The sequence below is a fragment of the Emys orbicularis genome, chromosome 2 (assembly GCF_028017835.1).
Source record: "Emys orbicularis isolate rEmyOrb1 chromosome 2, rEmyOrb1.hap1, whole genome shotgun sequence".
NCBI classification, from domain to species: domain Eukaryota; kingdom Metazoa; phylum Chordata; order Testudines; family Emydidae; genus Emys; species Emys orbicularis.
Window position 1 is genome coordinate 300,358,272 of NC_088684.1, and position 14,062 is coordinate 300,372,333.

Here is a 14,062-nt window from a genome sequence, read left to right on the forward strand (position 1 = left end):
GGGATTGGTTCTTGGCCCTATGTTGTTTAACTTTTTTATCAGTGATCTGGAAGAAAACATAAAATTGTCACTGGTAAGGTTTGCAGATGACACAAAAATTGAGGGAGTGGTAAATAATGAAGAGGAGAGGTCCCCAATACAGAGTGATCTGGATTACTTGGTAAACTGGGCACAAGCAAACAGTATGTGTTTTAATATGGCTAAGTGCAAATGTATACCTCTAGGAATAAAGAATGTAAGCCATACTTAGAGTATGGGGGACTCTATTCTGGGAAGCAGTGACTCTGGAAAAGATTTGGGAGTCGTGGAGGACTATCAGCTGAACAGGCGCTCCCAAAGCGATGCTGTGGCCAAAAGAGCAAATACAATCCTTGGATATATAAACAAGGGAATCTCACGTAGGAGTAGAGAAGTTATTTTACCTCTGTATTTGCCATTGGTGCAACTGCTGCTGGAATATTGTGTCCCGTTCTGGTGTCCACAATTCAAGAAGGAGGTTGATAAATTGGAGAGGGTTCAGAGAAGAGCCATGAGAATGATAAAGAATTAGAAAACATGCCTTATAGTGACAGACTCAAGAAGATCCATCTCTTTAGCTTAACAAGACAAGGTTAAGGGTGACTTAACTACAGTCTATAAGTACCTGCATGGGGAACAGATATTGGATCTTGGGCTCCACAGTCTAGAAGAGAAAGGTCTAACACTTGCCAATGGCTGGAAGTTGAAGCTAGACAAATTCAGACTGGCAATATTTTTAACAGTGAATGTAATTAAACACTGGAACAATTTACCAATAGTCATGGTTGATTCTCTATCACTGACAATTTTAAATCAAGATTAGATGTTTTTCTAAATATATCTGCTCTAGGAATTATTTTTGGAAAGTTCTGTGGTCTGTGTTAAACAGGAGACAGACCTGATGATCGCAGTGGCCCTTTCTGGCCTTGGAATTTATGAGTCTATGAGCAGCATGGAGGTCTATATGTGACATCTACACATAGATCTGTACACAATGCTGTACATGAAACCTGCAGTCAGGCAGAGTTCTATGCCTTCAGCAGATTTTGGTTCATCCTCTGGTATCTGTTGTACCTTGCGTGAGATTCCCTAGCAGAGCTAGGGAAGCATCCAACAGAGATTGTAACCTTCAGTGAACTCGCCGGCAAGTTACAATCACTTTCAGGCAGGCAGTGGAGATTGTAATTTATATTGGGCACCTCACAGAAGTTGCAGTCTCTTTTCAGACACTCCTTGGAGATGATCGCTTCAACAGGGGACCTCGTGCAAGTGCAAAAGTTAAGAATGTAAGCATTGTGAACTACAGTTAGTTTTTTAAACCGAGTTGGTTCATTTCTAGGAATGTTGCTTATTTAATCAAACTTATGAGCTCCACTGGTTATTGTGAATCTGATGCCTGAAGAACTCAGAGATAGAAACAGCTACTGTTCATACGGTTGCAAGATCTGTTTTCCCAGTGTATATGTGAGACTCATGTTCTAGTATAGTCTGTTCCATTCTGCATAGATTCTTATGCTGCTTTCATTACCATAGTATCTGAGAGCCTTCATCCGAGAGCCTTCTTTCTCTTTTTCATTCTCTCTCCAGGGGGAAAATTGAGAGTGCACTATAGTGTTTTGTTTTGGTAGGTTTTATTTTTTTTTAAATGTATGTGCTGCTATATGTGTATATTATTGAAAGGAGGTCAAATAAGTATCTTGAACTTGAAGTGGAAGATGATAGTTCTTAGTTCTATGGAGTTCACCGTCTTGAACCAGTCCCCAAGAAAGTTCTATCTCCTGAACATGATGAACATTACTCTTGCGGTGGGCAGTTCCAGTGTGCCTGAGGAACAGATATATTGATCTTGGTCTTCATCCTGGAGCTTCAAGTGATCTTTTCACTATCGTGGGCCCAGGCTCCTGAGCCCCTTTGTGATAAAGATCAAGACTGTGACTTGATATTCTGTGGGAAGCTAGAGAATAGAGAGAACAGGTGTGATGTGCTTGGGGTGCTCTGTGTTCCTGAGATGTGCTGTTGCAATCTGTGCTAGCTGGCACTTCCTAATAGCAGATGGCGTCATGCCCAGGTATATTGCATTGCTGTAGTCCAACCAGAAGGTGACAAAAGTGTCTATAACTGAGGCGAAGTCATCATCTGCCAGGATGAGATGGAGTCTCCTAATGAACCAGAGATGTAGAAAGCAAAGTTCACAGATGTTGCTGCAAGGAATACAAAAGTGCACAAGAGCTGTGAAATGAATTGGCCAACTGTGAGTGTGAACCATCAACCAAAGGAAACAGCACTATGGTTGCAAAGTGTTTATTTTGCTAACCAGCATTACCTTTATCTTGCTGGGGTTTAGATTCAGCCAGATGTTCTTCATCTGAAAGCTGATTTGTCCAAGCTCTAGGCCATCTTTGTTGTAAAGGTGTAGTTGTATGTGGTGAAGGATAAGTAGAGCTGTATGTCATCCGCATATTACAGCATTTGAATCATTGTTGTCTCACCAGGTTTCCTTTTGGCTTCATCTAGATGTTGAATAGGATCAGAGACAGAACTGGTCCCAATGGGTCTCCATAAGTTGGGCATCTAGTTGCAGTTTTCCATAACTACCCTCTGCATGCGTCCATCCAGGAATGACTCAAATCATTTTAGCACATTCTCCTGGACCCCTGCCACCTCTTTGAGGCAGGACAATAGTATCTGACAGTATCAAATGCTGCAGAGAGATCCAGTAAGAGGAGGATGACTGTCTGCCTTTACCTGTTGACAGCAGCATATCCTCTATCAGTGCTACTAATATGCTTTTTCTGTCCCATATCCTTGCCTGAATCCAGATTATGTCAGGTATAGGTTGCTGGCTTTGGTTAGATGAGTTCTAGTCAGCCTTTGGCTAGCTTCTCTGTGAGTTTGAAAGTTTAATAGTGAGCAGTATTTGGCTAGAACCATTGTATCCAGGATAGACTTATTCAGTGTTCATCAGACTATTATATATTTGAAGGAGGAAAGGAAGATTCCTCCTTGAATAGGCATTGATTGTTTTGGTCAAGAGTGGAACCACTTACTCATGACTCACTTGCACTAGCCAGGAAGAGGAGGGGTCAGATTCACACCAATACTTCTTGTGAAGTGAATGGGCTGGACTCTGAGAATACAGGTGGGCTGTTGGTTGGTTGGCAGAGGGGAATCAGATCCCTGCAAGCCAAAGAAACTTTCCTGAATGTGCGTGATCATTTCAGTGAAGTAAGAGGATAGTTCTTTACAGTGCTGGGTTCTGCTGTGGGCTGCAGACATCATGGTTAATGAAGCAGTTTACCACCTCAAATAGTTTCTTGAGTGGTATTTGAAGTGGAGGCTTATAGGAAGGTTCATTTGGCCTGTAATACAGCTTAATGTGAGCTTGGAGGAATTCTTTGTCTTTCAATCTGTCTCTTCCAGCCTTCGTTTTCTGCTGTCGGTGCTTGAGTTTTTGTCCCTCTGTCTTCATCCAGCACAGGGTTTCAGAAAACCAAGATCTGTGTGGCTGACGAGGAAGGAAGTGCCTCTGCGGGGGCCATCATGGTGAAGGTCAAGGCTCAAGTATGAGAATAATGATTTCTCAGATTCTCAACATCTTAGCCTGTTAGTGGAGTGGTGCAATCCTTTAGCATGTTTTGGAATTTGATAAGGTCCATGAGTCTACATGGATTAATCAAATTCATGGGTCTTTCTTGTTGCATTGGAGTTGGGAGATCTCTGATCAATGTCCTTACTGAAGTGATGGTCTTTTCTGAGACAATGGCTTGTTTTGCGATGTCCTCTGTATGAACATCTGATTTGAAGAACAGCTCACAGATGTGAGTTACACATTCTGCTGGTTTCTCCAGGTACCGTTGAGTCCACCAGTTGTTATTATTTGTGTAGCAGTAACCACATGCTCACATGCATACAAATAGACTGTCCTGGCCCAGGGTAGCAGCCTTTGGGTATGTCTACACTACAGTAAAACACCCATGGCCAGCCTGTATCAGCTGACTTGGACTTGTGGGGCTCGGGCTGCGGGGCTGTACAATTGCAGTGTAGATGTGGACTTGGGCTGGAGCCCAGGTTCTGGGGCCCCATGAGTGGGGAGGGTCCCAGAGCCTGAGCTTCAGCCTGAGCCTGAACCTCTACAAAGATGTTTGATAGCCCTGCAGCTTGAGCCCCATGAACCTGAGTCAGCTGGTATGGGGCCAGCTGCATGTATTTTTTTGCAGCGTAGACAGACTATTTGAGTCCACCATGTTACACCTGAAGAGTTTACAAGCTAAAAGCAAGATACATAGAATGCAGGACACACTAGGAAATCCATAGGTAGGCATAATTTAGCATTGTTATTCATAATTATTATATGATTCTTCCTTGTGGCACAATAGGAGACAAGTTCTGATACGTAGGGTGCAGCTGACTTGTACAAGAACATGAAGGAAGTTTGAGAAGCTTAAAATTGATGTGTTAGGCAAGGGGGGAGCCAGTGGAGAGTTGCAAGGGGAGGTGTGATGTAGTCTAGTTGACAGGGATGAAAGATAATTTTACCTGTCTCATTTTGAATGAACTAGAGGAAACAATGTAAATATCATGGATGGCCAGAGTGGAAGAGCTAGCAGTAAAGAAGACAGGAAAAGATCAGGGTTTGAAGAACTGGCTCTTTGGACCATCTAATTGGAGATGAAGAGTCAGATTTTTATTATATTGAGGAGGAAGAAACAGAAGGATTTGGATACAGCCTGAATATAAGGAGAAAGTGAGAGGAAGGAGTTGAAGATGACCTCCAGGTTGCAAGTTGGGGTAACAGGGAAGATGATGGTGATGTCAATGGTAATGAAATAAGTGGAGAGGGTTTAGAAGGTCATATAAAGAGGTCAGTTTGAGTCATGATAAGTTTGAGTAATCAGCAAGCCTTGCAGGAAGAATTATTGAGAGGGAGGCAGGTCAAGTGGAAAGAGGTGGTTTTGTGAGTCATCCAAGAAGATATGATATTTATGGAGATTATAAAGTCTGTTTGCAGTGTAGTTGTAGCCGTGTTGGTCCCAGAATATTAGCGAGACAAGGCGGGTGAGCTAATATCTTTTATTGGAACAGCTGTTAGTGACAGAGACAAGCTTTCGAGCTACAAAAAGCTCTTCTTCAGCTCTGAGTAGCTCAAAAGCTCGTCTCTTTCGCCATTATAAGGTCTGATGGTTTATTGGAGCAGCTTGTGTGCTCACAGGTATGAAACCCACCACACTGGTTGCTAGGGGAATATTATAGGTGATCAGAGCAGTGCAGAGATGGGGGAGATAGCTGTGCTGGGAATGGAGGAATGTGATGGGATAGATAGTTACTGGGCAGGCCTAGAGTGTATGTGTTATAGGGGGCAATTGGGGTGGCGGCAGAGTTGTGCAGGAGGTACAGCAGTGTGTGGGTGAACATTACAGGTAAAGCTCTGCAGGATAGGGAAATATGGTGAGGGGGGTGGAACTGCTAGTGTATCTAGTTTTGCAAGTTCATATACTACAAAAATGGGTGCCAGTATAAGAGGGGTGGCCAAATTTACTGACCCTGCAAGCTGCATGCAACAATCTTCAGAAGTCCAAGAGCCAAGGTGAGCCTGTTGGGGCTTGAGGCTTGAGCTCCACGGCAGGGTGTTGGGGTTAGGGGCTTCTGCCCTGCACAGAAGGGGGATCTCAGGGCTTCAGCCCCGCAGGAGGCGCCCGATGAGGTTTGGGGCTTCAGCACTGCAGGAAGGGGGAGGTCTCGGGGTTTCAGCCCCACTCTTGCCTGGCAGACACGCCCCGCAGTATTGAAGCCCTGAGACCCACCTCCCTGCTGGGCAGAGCCAGAGACCACAGGGGTGGGGACTCAGGGGTGACATGCTCCCCCAGATTTTTGCCAGGATTTGCTGGCCCCGCTCCATCACGTGGTGCCACTGGGCCCCCTCCCTGCACAGCAGCTGCTGGAATTGGCAAGCTGTGAGCTGTGGCCGTGGGGAGAGGCTGCAGCAAACAGCTGGGAGCTGCAGGGAGAACCGCTGAGGGTATGGGGTATGTGTGCCTGGGGGGGCGTGACTCAAGCTGTTGGGGGGCCTGAACCTTTAAATTGTGCCCCTCCCCACTCTCAGCAGGCACTAGTTGTCTCTGGCAGAAGACCCGAGCTCCCTCCCACAGTCTGTAGGTGGAGACTGGGGGGGTGGGGGGTCGCTGTGTGGGGCTCCGCAAGCCACACTTTAGCTGTAAAATCGCTGCATGTGGCTTGCAAGTCGCGGTTTGGCCAGCCGTGCAATATAAAAATCTGGATTGAGTCATCCATGAAAGACATTCAACAGCTTTGCTGTTATGGCTCATCATTGTCCTTGTCAGGGTTCCTCCCCCACTCTGAACTCTGGGGTACAGATGTGGGGACCAGCATGAAAGACCCCCTAAGCTTATATTCTACCAGCTTAGGTTAAAAACTTCCCCAAGACACAAATTCCTTTCCTTGTCCTTGGGTGGTATTGCTGCCACCACCAAGTGATTTACACAAAAATTCAAGAAAGGGTCACTTGGAATCCCTATCCCCCCCTTCACCCCTTGTCCTGGGAAGGCTTGAGAATAATATACTAACCAATTGGTTAGCAATGTGAGTACAGACCAGACCCTTTATCTTCAGGACACTAAAATCAATCAGGTTCTTAAAAGAAGAACTTTATTATAAAGAAAAAAGTAAAAGAATCACACCTGCAAAATCAGGATGGAAGGTAACTTTACAGTGTAATAAAAAGATTTAAAACACAGAGGACTCCCCCTCTGGACTCAGCTTCACAGTTACAAAAACAGGAATAAAACTACATTTATAGCATAGGAAAATTCACAAACTAAAAACAAAAGATAACCTGATGCATGTCCTTGCCTTACTTACAATTTCTATAATTTTAGATGGATTATTCCAGGTATATTTTCAGGAGATGTTGTATCTGCTTGGTCTCTCCCTCCATCTGGAGAGGGAACAACAAAGATAGCACAAACAAAACCTTCCCCCCCAGATTTGAAAGTATAGCTGCCAAGGAGGGATTTTATGCTACTCTTTCCTTTATATTTATGACAATCCTCATCAACACTGGCTGGAATTGAGAAAGGAAGAATGAGATTATTTTAAAGCATCAGTATTATTTAATCTTTTTACAAGAAATAGTTTTCAAAAGGTTTGTAAAACCAGTAGGGCATTAGCTTCCAGGGCTGTGGGGTGTGCACAGTACCCTTCTTTCTTCCTTGGTGTATAGCCCATTCTCTGCTCTTCCTCACTGCTGGATGGTTTCTGAATGAAATTTCAAGATCCAACATTTCAGTAAATTTTGTTACATACCCAGGGGCAAATGCAGAAGTAAGCTGGTGCAACTCCACTGAGCACTCAGATTCTACAGTGATAGGGGGCCATATAAATACTTCATCTGTATCCCAGGGCTGCCCGATGCCCTGAATGTGCGCTGTGTGTGTAATTTTCTTATTTCTGTTTTGTTTAACAGCAAAAACGGAAACTGAGGCTTTACATCTCCAACACCTTTAACCCTGCAAAATCTGATGCTGATGACTCTGATGGCAGCATTGCATCCTGGGAGCTGCGAGTGGAAGGGAAGCTTCTGGATGATGTAAGACTTTGCTGCATATCTCTCTCCACTATGGTTGAGAAGGGGCTGGAAGTTCCTGTTGTGTTCTGTAGGATGCTGGACTGTCACAGAGAATGCCAGTGTTAGAAAGGATATCTCCATATAGGAGTGGAAGGGCCATTACTTCTGTGAAAGCATTATGTCCAGCAGAAGCAGCAGTACAGACATAATTCTGTGGCATGTGGGCGAAAAGGGAGGGGAGGGGGCACGATACTGACAGAAGGAAAGAAAGGGAGAGACCCAAACATAGAAGGGGAGAAGAGGACTGCACTGGGGGAAATTCATTCCATTTGTAGATGTAGGCTGGATTTGGGCCGTACCTTGTGGGATAGGTCATGTCTAGGGAAGGCAGTGTTGCCAGGTGGTGTGACATGAGTAGGACAGGCTCCATTGTGAGGAGTAGGCTAGAGGGGCAAGAAGAGGGTGTAGGGTGGTTTGTGTTCATAGGAAGTGTAAGAGAGCATATGTAGGGGGTCAGGGCCAGGTTGGAAGAGGATTATTATTATTTTTTTATTGCAGTAGTGCCTAAAGGTCCCAATCAAGGTTTTAGTCCCCTTCTGTTAAGTGCAGAACACACATATAGCAAAGGCAGTCGGTTGTATTCTGGGGTGAAGTCCAGACCAGTGAGGGGTTGTGTCACTGCCTGCCCCGCAAGCTTGGGTGCCTCTCAGTGTTGTATTGTTGTTTGGGGTGCTTACAAACAGCCTAACAGCATGCATGTCACACCCTAAGTGTCTAAGTATAGCTGCAGCCCTGGTCCAGCAGCTCTGACCTCAGCAGCCTGCCAGACCACCCCAGTCACACTCTGGCTTCCACCAGCCTTGATTACTACTTGCAGGGTGACCCCAGCACACTCCCAATCCCGAATTTTCTCCAAACGTGTGTTCTGCGCTGTCCAGCCCTTTCCTCGACAGTTCAGATGTTAAAGGTCCATTTCCCCTGTAAAGGGTCAATATTCAACAGTTGGCTACTTTAATTGGCATTACCAAACAGTTCAGTTTAAACACAACACTGGATTGGTTTAAATTAAAAAATAAAACAAGTTTATTAATAAAAGAAGATGGGATTTTTAGTGAATTCAGGTATCATGTATTAAAGTCAGGAATGGTTACAAGAGAAACAGAACGCTTTTTGGTAACTAAAACTCAACAAGCTAGACTTGGTTCAAGGTAACATCCTTACCACATGTTCCCAGCAACATGGCTGACCAATTTTTCAGGTCAGGATTTCCCTCCAAAGTCAAAGGGCTGGTTCCTTTTTTCTTCGTAGGTAGAAGAGAGATGATTTGGGGTATTTTTGCCCCTCACTTTTATAGTCGAGTCACCCTTTAAATTGGATCCTTCTGAAGATTACCCCTCCAAGCAAAGCTTATTCAAACAGTAAAGAAGGTGACATGGAGTCTGGTGGTGAAGGAGGCTCCATACTCTTTCTTCTTACCTGTGTTTGCTGAAATGCTGATTTGCCTTGTCTCCCTGCCATTTCCCCCCTTGCTGTCCTGAGCACCCTGTTTATTATGTATATATCAATTGAGATAAACACACAGTCCTCTGTTTAGGATAGACCTGTTTAACAACTTTTGCCTAGTCAGGGCAATGTGGTTTTGAAAATGTGCTATTAACATCATGCAGGGGGATTTCATAACTTTACATATAATATTGCTACATAAATTTCACAATGGTGTTACCAGCAAGTTATTAGTTTTCAAATGATACCTCACAAGACATATTTTGTACAAAGATTACACTGCTCTACAGCCAAAATGCTTCTGAAATAAATGTAGCCAAACTTTACTAATTCTGGGTCACTGAGAATGAAAATGATGCTTAAAATTGTTGATTGGCTCTAGTTTTCAAGCCTGGGTCAGTATATACGACCCTTGACTTGGGAATGGCGGAGGATAAGTGAGTTATAAAGGGAAGGGATCTCAATTTAAACCAGAAATGACTAAAATACATCTTTGACTGGATCTATGAATAAATCTATGACTGGGTTTGGACAGTACTTGCTTTTTAGGCAAAACAATGAATGATGCAATCTGAAGCTGGTATTGCGTCATACATGATATGAATTGCATCATGTTATTCCTAGAAGTCATGGATGATGCAATCATAACGAAGCTTACATCACTCTGCTGAACAAATTGCCCTATATCAGCTCTAGAAATCATACAGTGTCGTGCTCTCTTATTTGTCAGTGTTTGATTTTGCAAAGGGACACATTTCTATTTAGCCAAAGTGAGCAGAGATGCCTCGTACTTGTGTGAACAGTGCAGATAACTTCTGCTATGTTTGTGGTGAAGTGACTTTTGCATCACAAAAGCGCAGTATAACCACTATGGTTAAGAAAGCCTATCACCTTTCTTTTGGCTGCAAAATTGGAGATCAGGACAAGAGGTGGGCCCCACACATATGCTGCAACACTTGTGCAACAAATCTTCGCCAGTGGTTGAACAGGAAAAGGAAATCTATGCCTTCTGCAGTGCCAATGATTTGGAGAGAGCCAACAGATCATACCAGCAATTGTTACTTCTGCATGGTGCCTCCAGTTGGGAAAGGTGTGTCAAAGAAGAAAAAGTGGACTGTGCATTATCCAAACATGCCATCAGCTATACGCCCAGTACCCCACGGAGAAGGACTGCCGGTTCCTGATGCACCAGAATCATTCTCACTTGAGTCAGACGATGAAACTTCTGGTCCTGAACCATCAGTGTCACAGGACCCACATTTTCTCCCATCCTCCTCCTCTGAACCACACCTCATAACACAAGGTGAACTGAATGACCTTGTCAGGGATTTGGAACTACCCAAGAGTAAGGCAGAGCTGTTGGCCTCCAGACTACAGCAGTGGAATCTCCTGGCAGGTGATGTTAGGGTTTCCATGTTCCGTGACCGTCAAAAGGATCTTGTCCCATTCTTCTTCATGGAAGGTGATCTTGTAGCCTGCAACAACATCGATGGTGTGATGGCAGCCCTCAACATTGTTCACGATCCAGATGAGTGGAGACTGTTCATTGATTCATCGAAGACGAGTCTTAAAGCTGTTTTACTGCATAATGGCAATGTCTTGCCATCAATTCCAGTTGGTCATGCAGTCCATATGAAGGAAACCTATGACAACATGAAACAACTTTTGAGGTGCATAAACTATGACCAACATCAGTGGCAGCTTTGTGGCGATTTGAAGGTTGTTGCTCTCTTGCTTGGTCTGCAGACCGGATACACAAAGTACTGCTGTTTTCTCTGCGAATGGGATAGTCGTGCAAGAGATTCCCACTACATCAAGAAAGATTGGCCACTCCGACAGTCATTGGAGCCTGGGAGGAAAAGTGTTCGGCATCCACCACTTGTTGAATCAAGGAAGATTTTGTTACCACCCTTACACATCAAGCTGGGTCTGATGAAGAACTTTGTCAAGGCCATTGACAAAACACAAGCAGCTTTCAAGTACCTCCGTGGAAAATTTCCAAGTTAAGTGAAGCTAAGATAAAGGAAGGTGTCTTTGTTGGTCCTCAGATTCGTGAACTTCTTCTTCGAGTGCTTGTTCACGTCCATTCCACATTAGGTGTACGCGCGCCGCATGCACGAACGTCGGAAACTTTTTCCCTCAGCGGCTCCCGTCGGGCCCGCAGGGTCTCCCTTCCCGCCAGAGCGGCGCCCCGCCCCAGCGTATATATACCCCTGCTGGCCCGACCCTCCCTCAGTTCCTTCTTACCGCCCGTGGCGACGTTGGAACAGCTCTTCTCTCAACTCGAGAGTGTCCCTTAGCATAGTCATTAGCAGTAGTTATCAGTTCTTTGTTATAGTAAGTGTTAGAGTTAAGTAGTTTTTAGTTGTTACAAAGACCAACCAAACTCTTGGTGATAGGGGTTTGGTCAACCCCGGCACCGGCCCTGGGCGGCGGGGCATGCCGCACGCCCAAGGCTTCAAGGCTTGTGCCACGTGCCACAGGCCCATGCCAGTGAGTGACCCGCACGAGTCGTGTCTCCGTTGCCTGGGGGAAGCTCACCAGAAGGAGTGCTGTAAGATTTGTAAGGCTTTCAAGCCCAGGACTCAAAAAGAGAGAGACTTTCGCCTGAAACAGCTCCTCATGGAGATGGCGTTACAGCCCTCCGCTCCCACGGCACCGTCGGCGTCGGTGCGAAGTGCCCCGGCATCGGTCCGCGACCCAACGCAAGCGGTGCAGGCTAAACCTGCGGTGCCGCCTCGGCGCAATCACGCCCGGCACCGATCTGCTTCGCCGGCCAAGCCCAAGAGCCAGCCCAAGGCCCGGGGTCGCTCCCCGCACAAGAAGGCGGCACCTACGAAGACCGCTAGCGCGCCCAAGGCTGTGCCGGCCCTGGCACAGGTCCCGGTACCAGTGGCTCCGGCGCCGAAAGGCCCGTCGAGCCCCGGGACAAGCGCGTCGAGTGAGGAGGAGGGGCTGGAGGAACTGTTGGAACAGCCCTCCACCCCGGACACATTTGAGGCGGCGAAGGACCTCATTGAATTGTCCTCCGTCAGCACACTCCGCGCCAAAGACATTCCGCCGAGGCTGCCTTCCAAGGGCAAGCCGGCGATGATGCGCCCGTCGCGGTCGCCATCTCGGCACCGCTCCCGGCGCCGGTCCCGGTCGAGCTCCGCCTCGGTGGACTCCCGGCTTCCCGCCGCGCAACCGGCCTCCACGCAGAAGGGCCCCGGCGCGAGCGAGGCACCGTCCCAGCAACCCGGCCCGAGCAGGCACCGGGGCGCTTCGACGGCGAGGACCCCAAGACCGTCCTCCCGCAGCCGTTCCCGGTCCCGCGGTCAACGGTACCGTTCCAGATCCAGATCGGTACGGCGCTACTCACGGTCCCGGTCCCGACGGCACCGCTCCCCGACACCGGATCGGCACCGCTCCACGGCACCGCCGTGGCCCTCCAGGTCGCCGTCACTTGCGTCGGAAGTGAGCTCGGGGCGGTCGAGGTACGATCGCAGAGGGCATTCCGCTACACGGCATGAGACCTCTTGGCAACCACACTGGAGCCATCCGGGACAGTGGCCGTTCTGGACCCCGTGGGCCTATCACCAGCAAGGCCCGCCATCCAGAACTTCGAGGTCGGGCCCTTCGGGGGACCGGTCCCGCTCCCCACGGTACCGTCCCACCTCCCGTGCGGAGGCTACGGTCTCCAGACCGCCTGAGGCCGAGAGGGCGGACTCGGCACCGAGCCAGGCACCGTCCATGGCCCAGGGCAGGGGACGCACCCCGGAGGGTCAGCCCGCTGAGGAGGGCTTACAGGAGGATGAGGACGCTCAAAAAGCCATGACCTCCTCCTCCTCACCAGATGAAGCCGTGGCGGGCACAACAGTGTCCGGCCCTCCCCCAATTGACCACCGGGCACACCAGGACTTGCTCCGCCGGGTGGCCCTCAACTTGGGGTTGCAGGCGGAGGAGACGGTCGAGCAGGAGGACCCCATGGTAGACATTCTCAGCCCGGAGGGTCCCTCCAGGATTGCTCTTCCATTGATAAAGACCGTACAGTCAAACTATAAGACTGTGTGGCAGACGCCGGCCTCCTCTGCACCGACCGCACGGGGCGTCGAGAGGAAGTACTTCGTCCCATCCAGGGGGTTTGACTTCCTCTTCTCCCATCCAGCCCCATGTTCGCTGGTAGTTTCGGCGGTCAACGAAAAGGAGCGGCATGGCCAGCAGGCCCCGGCCCCCAAGGCCAAGGAGGCGAAACGATTAGACCTCTTCGGCAGGAAGGTCTACTCGTCGGGAAGCCTCCAGTTGCGGATCGCGAACCAGCAGGCGATCCTCAACAGACACAACTTTAACTCCTGGGCGTCGGTGTCCAAGTTCAAGGAGGCCCTGCCTCAGGGGTCGCAGCCCGAGTTTGCGGCCATTGTGGATGAGGGAAAGGCGGTGGCCAAGACTTCTTTACAGGCCTCGCTCGACTCGGCCGATGCGGCCGCCAGGACTATCGCGTCCGGAGTGGTGATGAGACGTTCAGCGTGATTGCAAGCGTCTGGTCTTCCTCCAGAGGTGCAAAACACCCTCCAGGACCTTCCGTTTGAAGGGACGGGGTTGTTTTCGGAGCAGACTGATGCCAGGCTCCATGGCCTCAAAGATTCGCGGGCTACCCTCAAGTCTTTGGGGATGCATACCCCCGTGACGCAGAGGAAACCCTTTAAGCCACAGCCTCCACAGAGGCAATACCAGCCTCGCCCTCGACACGAGCCTTACCGTAGATGGGGCAGAGACAATAGGCATAGGCGCAACAATACGCCTAACCACGGTCAAGGCCAGGGCAATAACAACGGCAAGCCGCAGCCGGGCAATAAACAAGGATTTTGAAGATGCGATCGAGGACAGCGTACCGATCTCTTCCCCGGATCCTCCCCGGTGTTTCAGGGACCGCCTATCCCGTTTTTCCCGTGCCTGGTCCCATATAACATCAGATCATTG

General features: G+C 48.1%; 1 protein-coding gene across 3 annotated transcripts in view; it reads left to right on the forward strand.

Moving 5' to 3' along the window:
* The window catches only part of SMARCD3 (SWI/SNF related, matrix associated, actin dependent regulator of chromatin, subfamily d, member 3), a 157,537-nt gene that overhangs the window by 67,577 nt on the left and 75,898 nt on the right, over nucleotides 1–14,062 (forward strand). For all 3 annotated transcript variants that reach the window (XM_065398732.1, XM_065398733.1, XM_065398734.1), the window contains one exon: nucleotides 7,499–7,621. In XM_065398732.1, the coding sequence (XP_065254804.1) occupies nucleotides 7,499–7,621 (123 nt within the window). The remainder of the gene's footprint in view (nucleotides 1–7,498; nucleotides 7,622–14,062) is intronic.